The 26,077-nt window shown below is 42.3% G+C and overlaps 1 protein-coding gene across 3 annotated transcripts in view; it reads right to left on the bottom strand.

Moving 5' to 3' along the window:
• The window catches only part of LOC111242827 (uncharacterized), a 40,577-nt gene extending 20,595 nt beyond the window's left edge, over nucleotides 1–19,982 (bottom strand). Inside the window, exons 1-3 of one of the 3 annotated variants that reach the window (XM_022787693.2) lie at nucleotides 19,439–19,982; nucleotides 19,006–19,301; nucleotides 231–427 (exon numbers count right to left, since the gene is read on the bottom strand). In XM_022787693.2, the coding sequence (XP_022643428.1) occupies nucleotides 231–427; nucleotides 19,006–19,087 (279 nt within the window). In that variant the 5' untranslated portion in view covers nucleotides 19,088–19,301; nucleotides 19,439–19,982. Of the gene's footprint in view, nucleotides 1–230; nucleotides 428–19,005 lie in introns of all 3 variants that reach the window. The other 2 variants (XM_086974258.1, XM_022787692.2) reach the window with 2 other exon arrangements.
• Between the last annotated feature and the right edge of the window lie 6,095 nt (nucleotides 19,983–26,077).

Genomic DNA, 26,077 nt, shown 5'->3' on the forward strand with positions numbered 1-26,077 from the left:
CGTCAAAATCATAACACAGCTCACTAGGTAACACACAGTCAAGCCACACTATCCACAGTCAAGCCGCCCTAAATAAAAATCGATTCCGCTAAAATACAGTTTATTATTATTCGTGTGTGTTCGATAGCATAAACGCAAAAAAAAACTAGCCACTTATAAGCGCTTGTTGTAGAAATGGTCACATGGTAATAACGAAAATAATCATCCTATGTATATGCTCGTTGACCTACGTCGACAAATAGGCCTGGCAAATCGTAGACCTGGCCAGGCATTGCTTCTGCCGGCAGATAGCGAAAGAACTCAATATTGTTCTTGTACCATTTAACCGAATATAACGTTTCCGACTCAAGGTCATACTCGCAGAGCAATCTGACGTGTTCGCCACTCTGCACTGATCCCGGTACGAGCAGCGACGTTAAGCGCAGCCCTGAAAGCACGACACAACAAACGATTGATATTAGTAAACTGCTGCGTGTTTATTTGTTCATTTATGTAGTAATTTCGTTTACAAGATCATAATCAGCCCCAGTATTATGCCCCAACAAAAGTTATATAGACAATTTATCCAGTCGTTTGAATAAATTATAAAAGCTTAAAATATTTGAGTTTTCTTCCATTGTGTCTACTTGACTTGGTCGATTATTCATTTGAGGTAGTAGGGTCCAGTACGTTAGCTTTCACTGAAATACATATATTGTACTAAATGTAGCATTCCACTTTCCATATTGTTGTATGTATCCATCCTCTATATCGCGCAATATCTTCGTACTCGAGAGATTCCCAAGGTAAGGTACAGATTTCCTTTAATTTGGGATATTTATTGCGCTTCTGCCAGATATTAATTGTTAAATACGAGAATATTTGTTCGAAAATTGTTTCCACTTGGCAAAAGCATTAACTGCGAATCGAGGAGCGTGAATTTCCACTGCAAGACATCGATGGAACCCCAATTTCAGGCCATTTTCCTTTATTTTTTTTCCTTCGAGCGGATCCATTTGCTGTTGGATCGTGATAATCGACAAAGTCGATTAATCTTGCTTTAGTTTTCCTCTCCTAGTCTATATTGCCGTGCCCTACAAGACGTAGGGGTGGCTAGAGGAGCGATCGTTAGCCGTCGTTACCATGATCGAGTCTTTCCCGCGAAAGTGAACTTGAGAGTGATCCTTCAAATGAACATCTAAAAACGCATGTAGACTCAATACATATAAGGTACGGTCGTTTGTTAGTGCTATTTATTTGTATGACAACTCTCCAGAACTTTGAACAGAAACAGCTAATATCAAGATAGCGCGATAACTGTAGCTGGCGATTCGTCAGGACCGTGCTCAATTTTCGCCGCGTTTATATGCGGTATACCGGCAAGAATTGTTCTGGCTTCACGTTCTAACTACAAATACTTTTCCTTAAGCTCAAGACAAGATATAGGTTTTTCTATATTTCGTTTTTCAGAAGTTGAACATGCTGCTCCATATACGCATCAGCTTGGCATGCCTGGCATACCACGATACCCTCACCTCACTTGTTTCATCGTAAATTTCAACGCGCTTCATTCAACATCGGATAGTATAGCTACAGTATCTGTGCCGGCCATCCTTCTTTTACCCGGCTCATTTTTGTACATAGACGCATCGCTATGCTTTCTGCTCAATAAAAAGTCGCCACCCCGCGCCATGCCAAGAAAGACACTGTAGGCCATTGCGTGCATTTTGGGTGCACCGACCTACACACGCCCCCTCTGTGTATTCCCATTGCCCAATGGTCGTATGTATTTCCATTGGTGTCGTTCACCTCGTGCCGCTGCCCTATCCAGCCACTCATCTCAACAGCGCTTGTTCACCTTTCCGCCGTGCGAGAATACACGAACCATAGCAATCCGGAGCTGAGACCCCACCTATGCACTTCCTGCTCTGTTGTTCCGCAGGCTTCCTACAATCGGGCGGCTTCTACTGATACATCCTCAACCGCAAGCATTTACACATCCCGCCATAAGGTTGCCGCTCGGATACACTTTGGACTTCGCTATCCTGCAGCAGGATAACCGCAGGATCGTGATGGTTGCGAGGGCGTTCGCCAGCTCAGGAGCCGAAGTAATCATCCGCCATAGACTTCAATACTTGCTGCTCCTGCTACTCCCCACCTGACTCTAGTACCGGCCTGAAGAAGCGAAGAGTAGATCCATATCCTCAACGCCCGAGCAGTGTCCCTCCGCACGGACAGCACTTGTGCTCCTTTCGCTCAAGACGTCCATGCCTTTTCAGGGGTTACGCCGTCAGGGAGGGGGTGTCTGGGTGATGGACGCAGCCCGGGAACCCGTAGGGGCGAAAAAATGCTTTGCAAATTTTGCTCGTGTTTGCGTCCGCCACCGTTGCTTCCCCTCCTCCCCCAGCCCGTCGGCCCCTTATCCTTAAACTATTTGTTCACTTTATTAGCCGCGGTCACGCGACGCCAACATCGAAGCGAGCCCTCGCCTTCATCCAAGTCACCCAACGACGAAGTGGGTACGCTCGTCGTCGTTGTTGAAAGAACTGCCACGATAGAATAAACGAACGAGGATAAACGAGAGCGATGAACCGGTAAAAGCGGGTAAGGAAGAGTGCCTAGAACAAAGTCGCTCGCGGACGCTCGATGATTCAGCAGCGCGAGTAAAATAAGCAACAGCACAACGAAGCGCTGTGGCATCATGGATGGACCGATAGGCGTTAGCCTGCGATGGTTGAACAGCGATGGCATGAATAACATAAGCAATTGCGTTTAAATATGACCAGCCATAAGGGTACTTACCCCTATTTAGTAGGCTAGCTCCGATCAAAGTAGAGGTACATCATAGTGTTCTTATGGATTGAAATGAGATAGCCATTTAAGCACTAGTAATTTAAGAAAGGAAATTAATTCGTCGTTAGTTGTAGTCATAATTACGTGCACTGAAGTTAATTGAAATGTGTTTTAATGATGCAGAAATTAGAACTGTCGTACGGGCAGAAGAGAGGTTGTCTCACTGATTATTTGCTCATTGACAAGTCTTCTGCAAGAGGTTTAAGTAACTAAGATACATTTTTGCAAAACCTCCCAAATATGAGCTGACCTTATTTTTACCTTCTATATTGAACACTTACCTAAAGACTTGGTCACAGGTGTGTAAATTATAATTTTAAAGATATTTTCAGTTTTGCTATCAATAAAGGGATACGAATTTTCTGTATATATATATATATATATATTTTTTTTTTTTGTTAGATAAATTTTTTCATGAAAATTTTTACATGAACAGTTTGATGGAAACAATTGTGACAAATTTTTTTAGTGAATTTCGTTTGCTAAGACGTAAATTAGACCTTTTTGCTAAATACCAAATGATCATCTCATATAACCTCAATAACTAGGATAGGTAGGTCTTATCTAACTGTCTATTAAACGATAGAGAATTGATCAGTTATGGCTAGCCAAATATATTAATTATTGACATCTAGGTACATCAATATCGTACATAGACATATGCATTATTTCTGACTAATTGTTATTTTAAACAGTTTACATCGCTCCTCTCGGCTTCTTATTATTAAAGGTACTTGTCATATTAGCAATAAACAAGTCACTGAAGTATTTCAAGGAACAGACTTCAGCAAGGACCCTAATAAGCCTTAGTAGTATTTTAAATATACTCGAAATTTAATAGTAAATAATAAATTAGATAACGAACGGAATTCCGCGAAATACTCGCGTTTCTTTTAGACATAGTGACAGCCAAGCTCGCATAACAATGCTTGCGTCTAAGTGGCTTCTAGTACGCTAAACTGGTGTAGGTAGTTGTGAACGTAAAATAGAAAGAGCGAACCAATACGACACCGTCTCGCCAAAATTTTGATACGATACTGCGGCGGGATAATTCAAAGTATATGTAATGAGTAATCTCATGCACGTTACATAGAATCAACTAACCAAAAACAAATATCGTTCGTTGTGTAAAACGATTTTAAGTGGTTGAGAGGCTAATCCTTCACAAGCCTTGGTTTCGTCTGCTTTACTTTATAGGTGTAGAAAGTAAAATATGGCTACGATAAGGATCACACGAATGCATATGGACGCAGATGCTGACTTTAATCTTGAACGCAATTTATATAATCATGAATACACAAGAAGCATATACCGTCTAGGAACTGTCGCAGGAAGGGTAACGCGTTAATTCACAATCGTATCTGTAACTGCTGTTTCTCTCCCTCTTTTTTATTTAACGCTCCTTGTTATTTTTCCAGTATGAGCTAGTCCTCACCATCATCTCTTCGATACACAATCAAGGACCTGTCTTCGCTAGAAAGCTTAGCTGGAATAAGCTTCGTTAAACCTATCTGAGACGTCTTCAACAAATTTATGGTGTGATTTCCATGGCAACCATTTGCCGAAGCCGAAATTCGAACGAGCGATGCTTACGTGGTTACCATGGTAACAAAGTGAAAGAAATAGGCATTGACCACCAAGATCAAGCAGAACATGCTTACACCGAGTTCGAATCGGGAACTCTTACTGGAGCCCCCAACCAGATATTAGTTAGCACTCACGATAGCAATTTTCACCTGACACATACTCAGATAAATAGAAGCGAGTTTCACAAAATTTTCACTTACACTCACTTGTTAGTATAAATTTCATCTGCAACCCTAAAATGGGCATTAAGCAAAAAGTCAGCTGTTTTTTAGCAAATATTTTATTCAATACCGCAGCGTCGTGCACCAGCGTGCATGTATGTGCGTTTTTCTGTGCATTTTCCCGTGTGTATATCGGTTTGCTATGCTATCGTATTGAGACAATATCGTACGCGAGAAGAACATACCATTTCAATGCGACAGTTCGGACGAGAGCCGCTTATTGCTGGTTGAAACTTTGTCGTCCGTGACTGATAATTGCCTAGCGACCGCACGAACTAGATGCGCAAAGACCGTTTCCGCGGCCATGATTCGCAGGGCAGTACCAAGTGATTTTCGGAGTTCTCTGCCATCACCGCCTAGCGAAGTCCACCCTTGGGCTGGCATAGAGGGCTTCGTGCTGCCCCTTGCAAATGGGACACCATACGAATTACTGAGTTCGAAAAGCACTCGCGAAACTGTCCTCAGCTGGGAGAATAGCAACGAGATCGCTGAGCACTTGAAGAGTATTGGAACAAGCTCTCTTTCATGTAGTTATGGTGGTGTTGGAAAACGGCCTGGCAATGGTGATGGGAAAAGCGCGAACTTTTAAAAGGCACATTTACTCGGACATACTTCCGCTGCCCCCGTCGCTACCGCTGCCTTTTTGGCAGTTGGTGGGTCATGAGGCTACACACCCATAGAAGCACACACATGCCGGCCACTACATGTGTATTTCTGTAAGTGGACCCATCGGTTTCGAAGCTTTCTCACTGGAACTGGGCAGTTCACGAGCTGGTACTGGCGGAACTAGTTTCTACTTCGTGTCGGTGATGCCGCTGCGAACTAATGCTTCTAGGCGGTCGCCGAGGCGCGCCTGTCTACCCCAGCCACTCCATGCGTTCATTCCCGATAGTTTCTACCTTGCTAGTCGTACACTCTACAGCGTCACTTGCTCGACCCCGTTTGAGTTCCATAGAAGGATTTCTTCAGTGCTCCACTTACCCCAATTCTTGCTTCTCCGGGAACTCCGACAGTTCGCCACCCGCTAGCTTCGTATCTTTCCTTCTCTCCATTTCCCACGTTCCACTATGGTCGCCCCAGACTTAAACGGTCTTCTTTCTTTCGTTTTCTCACCCATCCATTCTCATCGTACCCCCTGCCCCTCAGACCCTCAAGGCTGCTGAGGGCTCTGTCCGACTCACTGAATCGCCTGTTCCTGCTCGAACGCCGCGGCTGTTTCACAGCAGCCAAGCTTGTCTTCGTTCTTCCCTTTTCCGACAAAACGCGAAACACAACTCGAACGGTCGCGACACCGAGGAGAAGACCGACGTACTGTAGCCGTAGTGGCAGTCGCAATAGTAACTCCGCTCCAACTCCTTCGTGATCTGTTAGCAGCTGCGGCGCATAGCTGCTCTTTGGAGACCACAATGCTCCAAACAGTCGTGGAAACTATCTAGCACCGCTCTTCGAGTGCGACTCGACTGCGGAAACGCCGAAGTCAAGCCAAGTTAGGGGAATGCGCTTCCGTGGTGGCTCGATGCTGAGTAGTCGCGTGGGCGGACCCCTTTCGATGCGCGGAATTCGTTGCAAGTGACTATGAAAGACACTATGGGAAAGATACTGTGACCTGTTAGTTTCGGCCGACTACTGCTGAGAAGTTCTCATCACCCCTCGGACGGACAAGAGAACTTACTGGCAGAAAAGCGATAAATGACACCCACTGCCACCAGAGGCAATTGGGGGTGACGACCCTTCCGCTATCAATACGTCCTACGATGTGTATCTTCCCTCTCCATCACCAGCAGTTCGCCGCGACTCTATCCACGCGAGCGAGGTAAAGGCCCACGGACAATGCTGGTGCTAGAGACGATGTTAGGAATCGAAAAGACCACAACACAGTCGCCACTTGTGTCATAGCGGACACCGTGGGTGGGCTAGACTTTGGTGTCGTGCTCTCATCGTATCGTGTCTTGACGAATGAGCAGCTAGAGACGACCCAGTGAGCTCTGTGAACAACGGGGGAGTTATACAGACGTTGCAAAATTGGGGACGTCAGATGATCCGGTAAGACACATTGAGATATCGATAGAATGTAGGGAGGTAGGACAAGCAGGATGCAAGAGGCAAGGTATATGAGCATCGAGCAATGGTCGCCTCCTTACAAATTATAGTAATGCTAACAAATAACCCATAGCCCCTTTAACATTAATGAGGAATAGAAGGCCTAAAGATATATTGTTCTATGCGATACTTAAACTTGCACAATATATGAGATTACTTACTTCATGGGGACATACTTCTTTTTCAATCCCTACTAGGTATAGGCATGCTGATCAGGTTGCTGTAGCATGAATGATGTAGAAATATTAACTGCAGCGGAAGCAGTTTCCCAGAATGAACCTACATCTGTTGCGTTACTTCGAACACCAACATTTGCCGAGACTAATCGAAAACTATGAGTTACTCTAGTTACTATAAAACGTACAGACGGGCAAGTGATATTGCCATCCCTCATTGTCTAAAGTATTCAAACATGTTGGAACTGAGATAAATGGGTGGATTCCATATTTACTCGAGCTTGACCTATGACTTTTCCGAGCAGTCGCCAAGCAATCAAGTTCTTCTTTTATGACGCCAATGATAATTTTATTGAGCGCTATTGTTAACATTGATTGTACCACAAAAAACCAAATAACATAGACGAGCTTAGAATGAATTAAGCAGAATAGGAAAGTTGGAAGTTCGAGCGAAATTTTTTTGAAAGAGTTGAGCATACCCGTCAGCTACGGTTCAGTCAGTGTAGTATTGGTATACAAGCACGAGTCCCATCAATAGACTAGTTATTGCTAATAGTTTATAAAAATACACGATGGCACGATACAAGCACCCAACGATAACTTGCGAGATTCACTAACATCACACGAAATGTATAACTTTGATCTATATACTCCAAGATATGTACGTGATTTTTTGCAGTTGGCGTCTATTTTGCCATAAAGTAATAATCGAAAGTAACGCTCATTAGGATGTAGAGGATACACGTTCTATTTCGATGGACAAAATTTAGTATTTAACAATAACATATGTTCCAAAGCTCTACGCCTGATTCGACTGACTAACCTCTACAAATTTTTTAAATAGTAGCGCATGTCCTGAACTAGGCAGTATAATACGCCCTGATCAATCTAACTCTAACTCTTCGTTTGCACAGCGCCTATGCTGTTTCATTTCAGCGCTTTACAACTGTAACTTAGTACGTTATCTAAACTATCTTTCTTCAAATTGACAAAAGCCTACAAAGCGTCGTTCTTTGACATTAGGTAGGTTTACGCAACGTCAACTGTTATGCCTATGAGGATCCCGTGATTGATCGAATTAGCACCGATAACCTTGTAGATGCTGGTCGCATCAAGGTGCCTATACTTTGAAAATCTACATTAGATAGAAGAAATATATAAACATTATTTACAGTGTTTAGCCAAGCGTACACGATCGAATCCCCTACTTCATGATGCTGAATTAATTAATGCTTCAGTTGTCTTCTTGCCGAAAAACCTTACTGCTATGGCTAACGCTCCAGATCAGCGACAGAAACGCCAACGGACGCAGCTGCAAGAGCTTGCTAGGCCAGAACGAATTTTACGCCATTTACTGCAAGCGTTTAAGAGGAGTGACTGCCTGCGGCGTAAAACGAATCGTACGTCTGCCTAAGCCTGATTTTAAACCTAAATTCAACTTGAGCTGCTGTTTCTAAACTTTGTAGGCAAACAGGTTGCCATTATGCGATCACAAGGACACATTTTTAGGCTAACTGTAGGCAATAGTTCTTTTCTGTGGTGATCGCCGATCAGTTTGAACTTTCCATAAACTATGAAATAGGATTGCTTATTATTTTTGTTGTATTTTGTATATATATTTTGCACTGATCCGTGGTCTTTCGATATTTATTCATTTATTTTTTTGCACTGGATGATTAATAATAACAATACCGCCAGTCAACGATATAGTTTGTGCAGAATAAGAAAAAAATCAAGAGTGAAATCAAAGGAAAAACAAAAACGCAAGGCGGAGCTAGCAAGTCCGTCTAATAGAATCATAATGTACTCTAATCTAGTCTAGTGTATACGAAGATAAATATATAATAATTCCATTTCGCGCAATCGACAGTCCCAGTATACGATTTCGAGGCGTGCGCGCACGGTATATCTAAGCCTAAATACATCCCAGGGTATAAATTACAAGCAAACTGCGGAATAGGCCAAGACAAAGGGCAACGCACGCAGTGTACGATTTACAGTCTACTTGTACGCGGACTGTGTTACTTATCATCATAATGTTTTTGATGATGCTGGTGGCTACCCCTACTTCACAATCCATATGTATACGCATGAGGAACTCGTAGATACCGTAACAGTCGCTGATCCAAAATATATAGTCAATGACGTTTACTACCAGTTAAAGGACACCAATGACCATAGGATAAACAAAAAAAAAGTTGGTCGGCTCGTATACTCACTAACGTTATGAGGCTAACGTATTCATTATATTGCACATTTGTGCTAGCGCACCTCTTATATCGACCTCAAATGCAAGGTCTCGTCCAGGAAGCTGTAGTTGTTGTTGTTATCGTTCCTGTTATGTTCCTGATACCCCGCTGTCCTTTTTGTATTAGATGTTGATCTTATCCACCTGATAGTATGAATCCGTCGTCTGCTTTCGTGACCCCTTTCCCCTTCCCGCGTGTCACCACCGATGTTAAGCGCCATATTCTACTTCATTTTAATGCAATGACACCACGATTGGCCCTTACGGTGAATAACAGCGAATGTTATAGCAACAGGACGACAACACGGTCAGAGAGAACGTCCGCAGACCGAATGCCATTAAACTTGACTCGATCCCCATTTGGGCATTTCTCCCTCAAGTAAAAGTTATCGCATCGCTATGTATTGTGTATAAATAAGCAACAGGGGCGATAGAAGGGCCGCCCACGCGAGCTACTTGCTATAGTCGACGCAAACGCAGAAGGATATCAATCGATCATTGTAATCTGCCATTGCTTCACAATGACATGACCACACGCGATCATCGAGATCTTCTCCTAATATCAGATGGCTGTCGTCGTTGCCCCTGAGGTTGTCCTCACTTTTACTCCATCCTGGGGGGTTATTTCGCAGTTCCTAACAACGACAAGCATAGTCATAGCCAACTCGTAGACTTTCATTAAATCGTGTCGAGGACCCGTTTCAACAGAGACGTGCGTACGTAGGCTAAGGGACAGCACAGGTAGAATGAGAAATTAGATCTAAAGTGCGCATAGAGATGAATTCAACATGTAGAGATGATCTAAGGATCATATTCAATATCTTATAGGTGTGTCTTTGGCGGCGTTGATCTGCTATGGCTTTTTTACACAGAATTAAGTTCAGGAAGCTAATTTATTCGAAATTGAATGTTTTTCCTGTCGTGATATTGGGACGGATATACATTGGGTGCTGTCGACGTTAGCCAACTGGCATAGGATGCATAAGAGCAAAGTTGAATAATTAAAATGATCTAAGACCTTCAACTTTAGCACAATCGGCTGAACACTGTATATTAAATAAACAGCAAAATACCTTACAAAAGAAAACCGTTTAACGGCAGATACTGTTGGAAAGATTATAAAAATGCGCGCATAACATTCATGTATATACGACTTCAGTAGCCGTCTCGCCACTGTCTTACGCAGATCATAAAACATACGTGCGACTTTGTTTATCGACGTCACGTTTTTGTTAGCACTTACGAGTCTTCTAAGCCATCGCTAGCACCGCCGTAAGTTAAGCGCAGACGCATCTTTCATTCCGCGCTGTCATTTACCTGCCTATAAATCTTTCTCGATTAGTTTTTTAGATCAATAAACGAGCCTAAAGTCATCACCTTGCAGCAGAAGTCCCCGATCAAATATGGTGTAATAACACTTTATTCGTTAACATCTATCTGTAAGCAGAAGGTTTATGTACTTAGAATCATCAACAGCAAAAAAGCGGTAGCTACATTCGTTTGTTATAATACATAACCAGTACCATCCAGCTCAGCCATGGTTACACTATGCGTAACAATTACATAATAGCAGAGTTTTTCTCCTTTTCTCCCTCGACGTTGTATCTGAGCCATGGTACAGCATTGGCCAACACAGTGACCCTGTGCATCCATTTAAGAAGGACGTTTTAGGATGTGCAAGGCCGCAATGCCATTGCCAAAATTGCTGATGCTACCAGCATGCCAACTGTGCTTGAGCGCGTATTAACTAATTGGCGTAGTCATTGATTGGCCATCCATTGAAGTGGCGATCTACTCATGCGGTTAATAGATAGTACGGTAAATCGTAGCTTCTGGTGGTACCACTACGCGTTACGTTTCTACTCAGCTATTTGCCTAATTGCCTAAGTAGGACGCGTCGTCGGTCTCATCGACGGCGATGTGGCGCTGCGCGGAGTAAAGCGTCACGTTAATGTTAGAAGATCGCCCCGAGATGACAAACACGCGAGCGATAGCACACAGCGAGACGGAGGATGATCGTACGGTGAAAAAGATGAACACGAAATTCGCACGCTGACTCAGTCAGATGCTGGTTTCGGTAGTTATCTAGTTTGATAATAGCTTGGTAAGTAACGGTAGCGGCAGAACGCGGATCGGGCCATCTTCGAAGTGTTCGATCTTTGTCATGATGCCAAAGAGATAAGCCAGAGCTATACTGACAAAATGTCTCCGTGTAACGGCACAAATGCAACGAACGTTGGCGTTCTACGCCTGTTACATACAGCGGTAAGAAGAGAGCATACGGAATGGACAGATGGAACGTATCGAAATGATAATGATAAGAATGAATTATTGGAGATCACGGTTGATTCATGTCGAACACACTCAGCTTGGTGTAGAAACGTGTGCTACACGAAGATAAGAAGCGGTTTCGATGAGATATCTTGTATGATTCAGATTACAATTTTAGAGGCATGTACTCCTGGGGACACGTACAAATAAAAACTTCTTAGGGTACATATATATATTAGAGGGTACACCACTGGCCCACATTTATTTTCAAACACCGGGGCTCATAGACCTATTCGGACTCATCTAGTGTAGTTTGTATTCGCTCTGTCATCCAATTAGACTATTCTTATCAACCCATTGCAGCTGTTAGCTTTCCTGCTATCACATTGCAGATTTCCTGTTGTCGGATCGCTCTGTTTCAATCAACAGACCTACTACATTAATCAAGACATATTGTCACTTTGCTGGACTACTCCATACATTGTCCTGACTACTCGATCGTATTATTGCAATTCTAGATCCGAAGCAAGGACCAAGCATATGAAGTCCAAGATTTGGTGTATGGGAGTCTTACTGTACCAAACATATGCTTTATTAACGTTGAAATCTGGTCTGCATAATGTCTTTGTCCTTAACCCCCTTATTGTAAAATATAGTTTACCATCATGGCCTGATCATCCTGTGCCACTGAAACGGGTGCCTCAAAACCTCAATTAGGTGGACTTCATTGCTATAAATGCCGCTACTTCCGGTGACTATTCGATTGTCCCAAGTGGAACTTTTATCTTTAAAGTTTGTTATATATATTAGGTCGCCTAAGAAACTAATCAATTTGTTACAAAAAAAAAAAAAACACTAATTCTAAATTTAGCCTGGAGTCAACCACATAAAATGCATTATTCGATTCCATAATAGAAAATCCAAAGGAATTTCTTTTTCTCTTGAAAATCCAATTTTTTTATACATTGTGCGGAAGTCAGAATGTAGATTAAGTTTCACACGCAGTCGTTTCGCATATTCTCAACATATTTGAGAAAACAACGCCAATGAGCCATTTTATTATGAATTTATGTTAGTATACATTTTCGATATCCTCGCATATATATATATGCGAAGCCAGGATTGAAAAAAAGTTTCTTGACTGTTTTTATTTCGCATATTATTTTTAGGTATCGGTACAGTAAAATGTAAAAAAAACATTAAATGTAAATAAGGTGAAAAGAAATAGTGAGGTGCTACTTTCTCTTTAGCTGTTCAATGTTGATTCTAAATCTAAGAATCAGGTCCGATCAACCCCCCAACCAAGGTATTCGATTTTCGGAAATACGTTATATCTAATTGTACGTAGAATCCGACATGGAAAAATTACCATAGTAACTACCCGCAGTTTCCTGTATAGTCTTATACAGAACGAAATGTTGCGCCGTATTATGTAATCGGCAAGATGAAATCTCATAATGAGTGTGACGTCGTTGTGAAAAAATTTGGCTTTTCAAGGAATGACCAAAAAGACTATTGACTCAGATATTGAGGCCGGTTGAGCCAGCCTAGTACTATAAATCGTACGTTTTTCCTCTAGGTAGCCGCGACTATTGTTTTCTCAGGCGTGCAGCTAAGACTAAATCCGAACACTCGATGATGTAGGCTTCCCAGTGACGCTTGTATAAGCAGGTTACGGTTAGACGGCCGTTGAGGAATTGTAGAAAGGAATAGATGGGTAACGCCAAAGGGCCGCACATTTGGGGGTTATGTATCGGAGTGTGCGCACTTCACAGCTTTCTAAAGAAACTCTACAGCCAAAAGTTCTCAAGCACTCTAGGACGAGGGTCGATCAAGAAAGCTGTTTTTATTCAACTGGCTTTATGTCTTTAAATGTGACTAGTATGATGAAACCGTTGGAAGAGATTTCAACATCCGACATACGGTCCTACTCACTTTTGCCACCACAGATGGCTAAATACTTATATCTAACAAGTGATAACGTACAACTACGTACAGAAACGTGTACATGAACAATGTAGCGTGGACAATAATTCCTATTATATGTTGATGTTAAATGATGATGATTGACCCTCTCGATTGGTTTGGTTCTGGTTCGTGGGCGAATGCTTATTGTCCTTTGCTTTTAGATTTACAGACATTTAGCCTGAACTCTCTATTTAACATGTACACCATATTCAACTCCTTAAACCCGTTTCCATTTTGTCTACTTTTTCCCTGACTCTAAGATCCTTCCTGACAATTAGTGAAACAATTGCGCGTTCTCATACTTATGGCTTACGACGATAGCTCAGCGATCTTGGAAATTAACAAAACAAAAATGCGCATGTACATTATCCGCCACGCCATTATCAACATCACCATTAAACCACTGTGATCGCTCCTAGCATCACCGCCACAATGGGCTCCGTAATCTCGTGTCGACTTCGTTAATGGATAAATCGTAATCTTGGGATCTCTACCTCGGCCCGACCCCAACCATTAGTTGCCTGTTCACAAACAAAGGGTTACCGCTCTGCTCTACTATGGGATTTTCACACCGTGGCCTACGAAGACTTGTATGTTCGCAAAACGGATGCCCTACACTGGCGACATGTCTGTCCAACATGGTATTGTGTCGAAGTGGCAGCAGGAAACTTCTTGTGTCAACACCGATTCAGCGCTTTGGCCGTCTGCTCTTAGTGACTCCTCCCAATGGCCTGGCATTATCAGTATTACCAGCAGCTGCTGCGCCAGAACGCCACCATCCGAAAACAACGAGAGTGAATGGAGCAAAAATATGGGGAATATACAGTTCTCATTTTGCGGAACTCCCCAAAACCTCAAGGCGTAACGGGGAGGCCCAGGCCAGCTACGTAGTACATATATAAGAAGGTATCCCTATGTCGGGAGAGGCTTACGGTTTATGTGGACGACGGCAAAGTAAGTAACGACCCCATGCCTCCCGTGATGTGAGAGAGAAGGGGGAGAGAGAGAGGCAAAGAGGGAAGCAGGGAAAGCCCTTTGAGGCTGGATTCTAACCTTACATGGTACTGCCCGATACAAAAGAATGACTCTCCAAGATGACATCTGGTAGCAAGGCACGACTACGTTACTTCATAGTGGAGCAAGCTAGATTAAACATGGCGCGCGCCGGAGCGGTTGAATGTGTCTAGCCGCTTTGGCTAACCGCTTTGGTAATCATTGTGCTGTGCTAACATAGTAACGGATAGAGGGCGCTGCCCTAGACTTTAACATTAGCTTAATACATGCACGTGTTAGGCGACCCTACCCCAGTTTGTGGGAGTAGTCATCTTCACTCGTACAATAAAAAATGAGAGACTATGCTCGCGCGTATTACCTATACATCATATTCAAAGGGCTCTCCCCGAAGGCGACTCTTCCATATTTATGATTAATATAGAGATGGTTATTGAACTTACATGCACTGTTTAACTTCTATACATGCAAACGGGAGTATCGGCGATACTTCCCGACGAATTAACGTAAATCAACTTACGCCATTATGAATGAGCATATACATGAATGTGTGTCGGCGTTGCTTTCTTTTTAAGTTTCGTGTAGTTATTTGTGACTGTTTGAGGAATATGTATGTTGCACTTATGTGGATCATTTTCTTGGGTCGGCTTTTTGACTATGTGTTTGCGGAAAAATCTCCAATGTTCTACACAATATTGGTATATCTTCGAAAACTGAAATTACAGCTATAGGAAATCCTGTAATGCATTAGGGCTAGGCAGCGAATTCGTTTTTGTTTTAAGGAGTACCTAAATTTAGGATTCACCTAGGGATGTGTGCAGATCGCCGTCTTAAAGTAAATTGTTAATGAGCCGTCGAGGCTAAATAATTGCACAGGTACTTTATCTTACGAGAGTTGGTGATTCGTACCCTTAGCTATAAAACTAGAAGGGGATCCGTTTAAATATTTTAAACCCTTGCTTATAGGTTTTGCCAATAGAGGTATTTACAGATCAGACGGCGCGTGGCTGTAAGGAAAAGACAGGGCCTATGGTCGTACGTGTCCTCATTTTTGCAGATCTACGACATGTATCACTAATAGAGTTATAATACTCCCTAACAATAGAGTATACCTAATGCACTTTGCCTGATGATATTACAGGGTCTGATACCTCATAGTTATCTAAGTTATACGGCGTTTTTTATCTAAGTTTATTAGCCATGTTGAATTAGCTGTGCTGTATTTTCCAAAAACATTAGAAAACAACATTGTTTCTCTTAAGCCACTTTGCACTAACAAAGCAGCGTTTGTTTTTACTTGTGTATGCATGTATTACCTCTACCAAATATCTACATATGAACAGGATCGCGCACCATGTAGAATTTGTCATTGTTTCGCCAATATTGTTCGCGCAATCAATTTGAGTTATGACGATCTCTCCATGCTCCTTTCTACGACTTCGAATTCCTACGCGTTCTTTTTCTCCAAATGTTTCGATTGTCCTCATATTGGCAGCGACATCCACTCTGCTAGTTACAGCCAGCCTCGCCTTCCCCGTTGCAGGCGTCCTTCCTCTTTTTGGTCCCAGTAACAAGGTGAGCACGCATTGTCGTCTTGATCGAATGGCTGTCAGGTTTACGGGTACTTGTCTATGCGCCTTCACTGCACACTGAAGCAGCGCAGACTATCCCTTTGACGGGCAGCTGTCAAAGCCTGAACTCCTGCTGCTTTGCTTCGACAACGGAAAAGATTGGGGAATCCACGGGGCAAACGAGGTCCGCAGCCGCTCCACTGCAAATGCCAGCAGCGCGCTTCTGTCCAAACAAAAAAACAGCAGCGCCGTTTAACTGACAGAACAAGACAGCCAAAAGCTGTACGTCCACGAGGAGCAAACTGACGGCGTAAGAAGCCCGGTTTCGACGAGTCTGTGTGTGGCTGCTTTACTCGAGCTGTTAACACCACCCTTCTCTAAGGCTTTCTGTCTGTCAGACGTGTTCTATGTTACAACTAGCTCGTAACGTAGACTCCAGAGAAGCCTCCATAGGCATACTTCCCTTAAATAGGAATTCCCTCGGTTCTATTCCCTTTTAGTGGCACCTCTCTAATTCCTAACCCCTAGTCTGGCTCAGGCAGCCAAAGGAGAGTTCTTTCCGAGCGGCTTAGCACCCTGTCGTGGCTGCCATCACTCAGGCCAGTAAGAGACAGCGAATATAGAAAGCAATCTCAGTGAATGAAGGGTTGGACCAACGAAAACTCATAAAAATAGAGAGCCAGTACCTGAACGACGGAAGCCCACACACGGGAGCGCGCCCATCTTATCCGCTACTTTACGAGACACGATTACACCAACTCCTCGTAACATTCAAATTTTTCAAGGCCCTGGAAGTGGAGTTTAAGGAAGTATGTAGAAAGGACAGGTCGCCCGCAAAGCCCTGAGGATTGGCGGTTGGCCTGAACTATGGCGGTTGTTCAATAGAGTGGTGCAAACAGTTTTTCCTCCGGGTGTAAGAACTGCGAAAGAAGCAAAGGGAGTCAAAAAAATAACTTAGAAGTTCCATCTGAGGAGAAGGAGTTTAACAGAGAAAAACTAAGAAAGACGGCCTAGAATTGCCCAGCTGGACAAGCGCCATCCGAACGTTTGGATGACCCCAAATACGGTCTGATCTATCGTACGGTTGGTTGTGAGAGACGTCTATGTCTGCAAGGTGCTTGTAGTAATGCGCCGAAGCCCTATGTACAGCCTTGTTAGGGTATGTGAGGTCTCGTACATGCCTGGTCAACTCAGATCGTCTATTGTGCTACTGGTTAAAGAAAAGGAACCTACAACGAGGAGAGTGTAATCGGGTATCGATGTTGGTCGAGGGCCATGCATCAAAGATCTCTGCTTCTCGTTTCGAGAGAGGTACATCCCTATTACCCGCGGCCGCTCGCTATTCCGCTTACCTTTGCTAGTGTAATTAAATTCAATTATCATTACGATGCCTATGCGATGAGAAGATCTTGCGCAGTCTGTTTGACAGCAGAAGTCAATGAAGCGGATGTTCTTCTTTCTGCTTTGCATAAGCAAAATGCATACCATATAAAACATGACAGTTAGCGGCGTTCTTTCCATATCGATCCATGCACACCTTTATTCGAAGGTAGTGCTCGTGATCATAGCTGAGGTCTGATCGAATCGGGCCAGCGGCTACTGACGCGCTACAATATGACCTTCGAAGGAAATAATTGTACTAGTTGCGATACTTTATCTATTAGCAGGCATACGCTATACAATTAGCAGTCAGACCCATTCGCTATTATCATTTACATAGTCTGCATAAAGGACCACTGTCCTTATATCGTGTCGTATATCTTCTCTGGCCCGGTACCTGTATAAGAACGATCAAAAGCTGTTCAGTCGACGCATCATGATAGATCTGTGCTTCATTTTGGGTAAGAGTCGTTTTATGACTGGGTTGTTTCCGTTATGTTTTATTATTTCCGTTATTTCTGCCAGTAACGCATGAATACTCTACAGGTTACTTGAAGAAGAGTTACTCGTAAGCCATCGTTATACATAGGTATATTTTTGATGTTGAGTGAATGTCAAAAGAGGTAACTTCACTTTTAAGTGCAATGCTAAAAATCGCAATCGAGACGCATCAAGTTGGTTTGAATTTATCTGTGAACTCTAGTTATACAAAGTTGCTCTTTATACGCTTAAACAACAAACTTTGTCTAAGTTACTTTTCCACGTTTTGCCTACTTATAGACTTCAGTAGATAGGTTGCTAAAAAATCTCTAATAATTGACTATGAACTACAATTCAACAAGAGAAGATATTACTCAAACCTAACCCGTCGCTTGTTTGATGGTTGATATGATACAGGTCTATAAGGGTGAAAATGAAGTATGTAATAAATGATCACCTGAATAGATGAACTAGAGAGTGCTGTTATAAAGTGTCAACTCTTTTTTCAGTGCCCTAGAAGCTTGACGTGTCTCCAGTGAGTCCGTGGTCGAATAAGCCGCTTTACGCAAATTACGTAGATGTTGGGGCATTTCGCCAATTTGCCTCTAGGGAGTAGCAGACAAACACTCCAAGGGCATGCATCCTAATAGAAACGGTCTATGAAATGCTTCCCAAAGTGAGAATGTGATTTTGTTGGTATCGGGTATTTTCAAAAGTCAAGTCAATAGGCCATTTGGCGCATCTTAGCTTTGCCGACATAAATCATATAGAAGGATAACTGTCGATATATGTTGGTTGTACTACACGGTTCTCCCGTTCGGTTGAAAAATGGGACCGAATTCCATGGAAGAAATTTATGAAGTAATGAGACACATAATGGAGCTATCCGTTTTATACATCGTTAAGTACTTCAGAACTTTAATATATTATATGTTTTACTAAATTATTATAATGTCCCTATTATAAACTACTATACTTCAACTAAAATGCACCTGCTGCTTAGTACTGATGGTTTGGAAGTCACTCTTCAATATATTATCATATTATTAAAATGCGCTCTTATTTACGAGCTGATTGAAGTAGTATCGTTATGTAGATATTCGTGTATGCATGTGTATCTGCATACGTTGCTATCGATGACAAGTAAATAGTTCTCGTACCGTTAGCTTGTGTCGTATGCACCGCGAGAACCGCGAATAGAACCGTCGTGGTTCGACTCCTCCAAAAGCCACGACACTTCATGGCCCTTTGTTATCCTGGTGCCTCTGTGTTGTGTCCGCAATACGGACAACAAAATGATACAGTCAAGCAATGATTGATTGATCGCACGAACGCTGAGCTACCCGAAACTATCCCAGGTACCACTGAATAGACAATTACCACTTTCCTTTAATAGACATCAGTGCGCCTTTCGTCATTGGATACTTTCATCAAGCTTCCACCTGTATCAAAATAACTACGCACCAAAAACATTCACTAATATTAAGAAAAGCCAGTGTGCACACGTCAAAGCCGATCTGCAGAACCTGTCAATCCCTTGCACTGTCGCCGCCTTTTTAACTCTAACGTCAAAGTGAAATAACACAAACTTACATCGTGAAGACACTTGTAAAGAAGACTATATGCAATTTTTTTGTGACACGGCACTTCCGTAACGCTACGCCACTTCACACTTATCTCTGTCGTTTATCGGTTCACTTCACTTGATCCTTAATATTAGCTTATTGCCTGCTAATCCTTGAGTTGACTTCACCGTAAGCGTATCATAGTATACATGAATATATATATCCCATTTGTTACTTCTTAAGCAGGCACATGTCTACCAACATCGTGAGGCCTCTTCGACCTCGCTTGTTCTGTGTCGTCAATGAAGCACACATCCAACGAATTCTACGTTTTGGGCTGCTGCTGTTTTGCCAGATATCGTGTGTTTCCTAAATACTAGCTAGATTAGACGGGAAGCGCATTGGTTCTGGAGAGAACCGCTATCTACAGAACTTATCTTCTGGCTTGCCCTCCTTCCGGGCAGTGTTGCCTCATACCGAAGACAAACAACGTTTCACTCACGCTTACCTAGTGACTCGACAGTAATTCAAAGTGCTATCGCTGGCTTTCCACTTCACAGGCGCACGTTGGTCGCAAGCCGAACTCTGAGTCCATCCATTGGCCTGCAGTGCAAACGAGAGCCGAGGCTCCGCCTCAGGGAGAGGGACTATCGTAGGAGTCTTGGACAGGAGAACCGCCCCGTATTGACGAGAGAGGGTAAAACTGTAAGTCCAACGTGGACGGCACAGAATTACTGTAGCGGCAATGGACCAGCGAGTGTCACAGCAGAGACTTCTGCCAGATAAGGCAAGGTCAACAGCAAACGATATGTGCCGGTAAAGCTACCGAAACACCGCATGAGCGGATGAGATGATACCAATGAGCCACCTATACCACGACACGCAGTCGTAGAAAGGTTGACACGTAAGAGAGACGAAGCATCTATAAGTTACGTTAGGCAGAGGTGTCTTTTGTGTAACCTAATGCCCAGAAGAGGGCATATGCTCTGGTACACATGCAGGTGAAGACTGCAGGGTCACTTTGATTGGACCACTGCGCCTTCAGGCCGTCTGGCAACAAATACTCTAGTTGCCGGTAGACAACCTAGGTGAGACCAGTTAGCGAGCTCCCGTCAACGGCAACAAGGACTAGCCAACTGTGAAGTTGACAGCCGATATCTGGTTTCAGAAGATCTAACGGGCTGTACTTTCTTTCGAGTACACACATGTGTTGGTTAACTAAATTCGATGTGATCGCTTTTTGGAGCTGGCGTTTGTGCGGGATAAACGCTGGGGGGGATCTAGGGATCTGTGTAGAGGGAATCTAGGGGAAGATTTCGAGGAACTATGCAGGTGCAACAACCGATAAGTAATAGTGGGACTAACATATTTTGTTAGAATTTGAGACAATTGGTTACGTGCTATTGCTAAGGGCAAATGCCTGACAAACGACCCTGGTGGCTCATAGCGGAAGGGAGAACCAAGCGGTCGAATTGTCATATGATGAACTATGGGATCACTAGGGTAACTAGCTTTTACAATTGCAGAGGGTGGGTCAAAAGAGCAACAATCACACCAGGCAGATAGTAAATAGAGGCAATTCTATTATATATTTTGTCATTAATCATTTAGGCTTTTAGCGTAGCAGGATATATATATTTTTTTTCCATTAGATCTAACTTACTAGTATTTTATATTTATATATATTTACACAGCGGCTGAGTGAACGTTTGAAACGCGTGTTTGCCTTAACTTGTACATAGTCTATCGCCTTTTTTGGGTAAACGTGCTCAGGATAACCGTAGCATAGGAAATGACTACTACAACCAAATTAAACGTTCCATATATATATATATATATTTCACTAAGCTACTTCTATACCCGTGAATACGCATAAAACATATGCTCAACAACGGCGTATAGTTTTTGCTGATAAATACTAAAAGAAAATATATGATCTAAGTTTGGCCAGTACGTAATGTACGTACTATATTTAGTATGATCAATAATAATAAATGACTTATTATATTAGATATTTTTATTAGATGAACGACGGCTTTGTACCTATTTATCAAGTAAAGGTTTGATTATTTTCAAGGTAACAGGTCAGTGACGCCATAATTGCTTCATGCCAAAGCCATTACTGTCTTGTATGGACTCTACTATGGACTACTCAATACAAGACTTACAGGTAGTGAATTCTATTTATTCTTTCATTATTTGAGAGTTATTGTCTAATTAGAAGTAAGAAGTGCACGACGAAGCCGGCGGGCCATTACGGATATTCGAGGGTAAAATTACCCTTTTGAGGGTAAGATGCTCATTACGTGAGCTACAACATTATGGGATGTCATTTGTACGTCGATTCATAGTTTTTTCATTAACAACTCCCCAGGGCAGCTGTTCTAGAGCCAATGCACGGAACGACTCCTGGTCCCAAGCGCCAGGCGATTTTGAAATGCGTTAGTCAATCCGGGCTCATTTTTATCATCTTGTATTTCCCTTATACATTTATAGCCAATCAAGATCTTCCCAATCTGAAAGAAAGGTACAGTTTTTTTTTTTTCGTCATTATTATTAATAGTATTATTATTATTATTATATTGTTTCTCGTCAATGAAGCGGATTCGTATATAGGGGTGCATTCTAGTGGAACGGTTTGCCTCTTAGGAACATATTGAAAGCATTTTTCGCTTATGAACAGGCTTGGGGGTACCTTCGTTAATTGTGCCACATTTTCAAATAGTATATGCTTATGAATTTCCTGGACAAGTGTGCTTTTGCGGTCAAATTGTTTCCTCAAGATACGCTGAATTTTAATGAACAGAATGGGTAATGAGCGTTTTTAACCAATCGGATTTGTTGCCTTATTTTATCACATTATTTTACATTAAATATGGATTTTATTTATTTATTTGAAACATAGAAATCGTCCCAGTTTAATCGAGAACAACGTTCACTTTAGCGCCAGAATTCCATATCTAACACCACAATGGGAATGAAGTAATTTTGTATGCTATATAATGTTTGGTAAATAAAAACTCATAAATGGTGAATAATAAGCAAAAATAGACATTGTTTTATGATCAGACTAAAACGTAAGTAGTGTTTAACATCGGCCAAAAGACTTTACTAGAATGAATTGTTTGTCACGGAGTTCAGCTTTCCTCGGTCACTGCTAAATTAACTCCTATGTTACTAGCCAACAAACTAAATAACCTAGCAGTTTATTCATCGAACTCCACGGTTTTCGACGCGTACGTTTTATTTCTCCGCCATCATGTTAGGGTGTCCAAGAGTCTCCTTGTTGAGCCCGCGCAGAGCTCTTGCCAAATTTCCACCATGTCGTCACTATCCTTCTCGAGGCCGTTGAAGGCTTGTTGCAGGATTCTTCAACTGGCGGCGGTCGACCTTCGCCTCTCCCTCGCTGACACGGGCGGGACAGGACCCTCTCCCTCAACGATACGAAGGAAGCCAATAGAGGAGCCCCAGAAGCTTAGTCTGCATGAGGCAATCGCCCGGAGCAGAGTAGGTTCCGGCTCTGAGTTCGGCCCAAGGAGCATTCTGTGGCTAGCAGGCGAGGTATGTACATGGTCTCCGATCTGCCGCACCTCTCACTTCGGCGCACATCGTGTAGGGGCCGCCCGCTTACGTACACTGCTTTGAGTCTGAGCGCGCTCTTGTACATTGCTTGGGAGCGTGGAGGGTCGAGCAGGCCCAGACGGAGGCCGTCCTTCTACAATGCGCCTTGTACCGTCAGATTTCTCAGGAGAGGACCACCACGTGTCGCGAAGGACGACCCACCCATACGTAAATTGTCACAGATATCAAAGCAGCAAGAGTGTCCGATGCGAGTGAATACCTATACATAAACAATGTATGCGTTCTGTAAAGGGGTTAGAGGTGCTTATGAAATTATTGATTGCACAAAAACGAATGGAAGGGGATTCCGTAAGTGAGTGAGAAGGCTGGTTTATTTTATCTCCGTTGTATTCAACGCGAGTGTTCGCGTTGTTGGAACGGAGATGCCAAATTGCTGGCTGTAGCAGTTACCAGTAGTTGATAAAACTTCACATCTACGTTGTGTTAGAAAATAAGTTGTTAGGAGAGTAGTTGTCTTTAGTGGGCAATGTTTTTCTTGCTTGATTTTTAGTATGCTAGAAATGAGGCCGAAGCAGATAAATCTGGGTTTTTGACCTGTCTTTCATTTTAGATTTTAGAACCTTACCAAAAAGATTCACTTGTTTATGTATGGCAAACTGACATGTATTCTTCATTTCTTTAGTCGTATTTATGGGCTGACAGGTGATTGCACAGTCAAGTATTTTGTGACGGCTGAGAAGGGATGTCCAAACTAGGTTTGTATACTCCTAGTGCATAATCTCGATCTAAATATTTGCTCTGTTTACTGTACCTTTATAATAACTGCCATTTTTTTCCTCAAGAGGGTTCAAGTAGTGCTGTCTACGCGCGATTGGGCCAAGCGAAACAAACTCTATTTAACGTAGACCGATGAGCGCGGAGCTCAAACGGTTGGCGTTTGTTTAACTGAAGACAATAAGCACAAGCTTTCAATTTTTCTGTTATACTCACCAGCAGTTCGGCTAATTAAATAAATAATAACCCAGTCGCTAATGTAGACGCTATACTACTTGCAAGAACTAGCAGAAGTCGTCGTTTTATCATGAACTTAAAACGAAAATTGAGTTTTTCTACAAACACTTATTACTTATTACTATGCCGTACTTTATCAACAGGCATGCTGGACCTTCTAGGACCTATTTGCGCTCTTTAGAGGAAAAGCTTAGAATAACTCGGTGTATATCTGTTACCATGCGCTTCAAGCACTTACGGAGTGTCCGCACAGAAGAGATCATTAATGAAATGGCTAAGGCCATCCTCGTCAATTGGAATGTTCTTAATGTTCAGTCACGTCGAAACTCTGAAAATGTATGCTTCATTTAAAATGAATGTGATTCTTACGAGAAAGTGCCATCTGTTATGACAAAACGTTCAGAGCTCTGAGGAGAGACTTGGTGACACTGATCAACCTATTTCTGTGGAGTCGTTTAAAAAGTATAATTTATAAATCTGGGTCATTTACAATTTGGAACGCTACAAAACGTCATGGCAGCTACGCCCAGTTAAAGAAAATACAAAGGAAAAATTTCCTCGCATTTAATTAATGCACTTTTCAGTGAAATCAATATTTTTTTTCTGCATTTTCTAGGTTTAGCTTGTACAAGTTGTACGGTTCGATCAATGTATCTTTGTATAAAACATCATCATTAGTTGTGCTATCGTAGTCATAACTATCTACCCTAAGCTGAACGGCATGTTATCATCAATCCTAAGCAGGACACGCCCACTTTTACCAAAAATTATACCAGAAAAATAAAATAATATCAAAAGTGAACCATGAATATAGCTTGTCTCCAGGTCTATGGACAAATACAAGGGGCAAGATGCATGAAGCCTTACTTGCCCCGTCAAAACACAAAAGAACGGCGGTGGTTGGAAGAAAATCGTTCCTATACACAAAACCAGGAGTCGAATAAATTTGTCCTGCGGTATGTAACTTTACGAAGTATACGAGAGTCCTTTAACCGAAGCATGCATAGTTATTTGCTTATTCATGCACGTCTATGAATTTAATAAAAGTCGCTTCTATTTGGCCTAAAGGCATAAAGCCCTTCATGTTTTTTTTCAAATTGATCTGAAAATTATCATTCTTATTATTACTGAAACAATAAATTGCAAGACAATATTTCTTATTGTACTCCTATTTATATATACTATATATATATATATATTTACTATAGCCTGTTTGTCACTGAAGCAAAACCCTAATATATCTCTATCTACACATAGTTGATCACAAATGAATTATTCATGTTGTTCCCGTGATAACTTAGCCGGGTAACGTATTTGCCCGATATTGCTTCGAACCCGGGCTTAGCCGGACTTCATTTCGCTAGCTGTCTGACGGAAAACCTAACGCCAATACCAAGCGTAAAAGTCGAAATACAGAGGGTGTCGTTTTCGTTAAGCAACTGCCGATAGTTAGATTTATTCATTACTCGAATAAAATGTAATTTACTCATATATTCTTATATATAGGTTTTCCAGACCGAAAACATGGGAAACGGTTATTGCGCAGCTGGGATGGTGGAAGAAATAAGAGCAGCGTAGGTGTAGAGGTTCAAGTTCAATGGTGGTTCCTCGAACATATTAAAGACTACCGGAAAAAGGCGACAATTTGAAGCATATTCCAACGTTGCCAGTGCATTGGTAAGCAGATAAGATCGGGGCAAGCCTATAATCAGCTCGTATACCCATAACCGCCAATATATGAGCGATAAGAGCCATGTCGAAAATGGCCTATTGTTTATGTGTAGCCTAGGTTAGACGAGCGAAGCCTGTAGCTGATCGGTATATAGATCAACTAGACATTTTAAATGTTCCCATATAAATTTTTTTTCATAGCGACCACTTTTCGACTAGCAGGCGAAGCAGAACCTAGTGGGATGTAGCTAGCCCGATTTACGGAACCTAAATATCACATCAAAATTTGTCTTGTCCTACAGAAAACAAAGTTGTCTTTATTCGACAACGTAATCTGTGAACGGAGCAGCAGCTGTGTCAGGCTCGCTTTATATCTTGCGTTAGTAAACTAACATAAATAGAC

This window comes from Varroa destructor, unplaced genomic scaffold, assembly GCF_002443255.2.
Source record: "Varroa destructor unplaced genomic scaffold, Vdes_3.0 BEIS01000001.1, whole genome shotgun sequence".
Taxonomy (NCBI): domain Eukaryota; kingdom Metazoa; phylum Arthropoda; class Arachnida; order Mesostigmata; family Varroidae; genus Varroa; species Varroa destructor.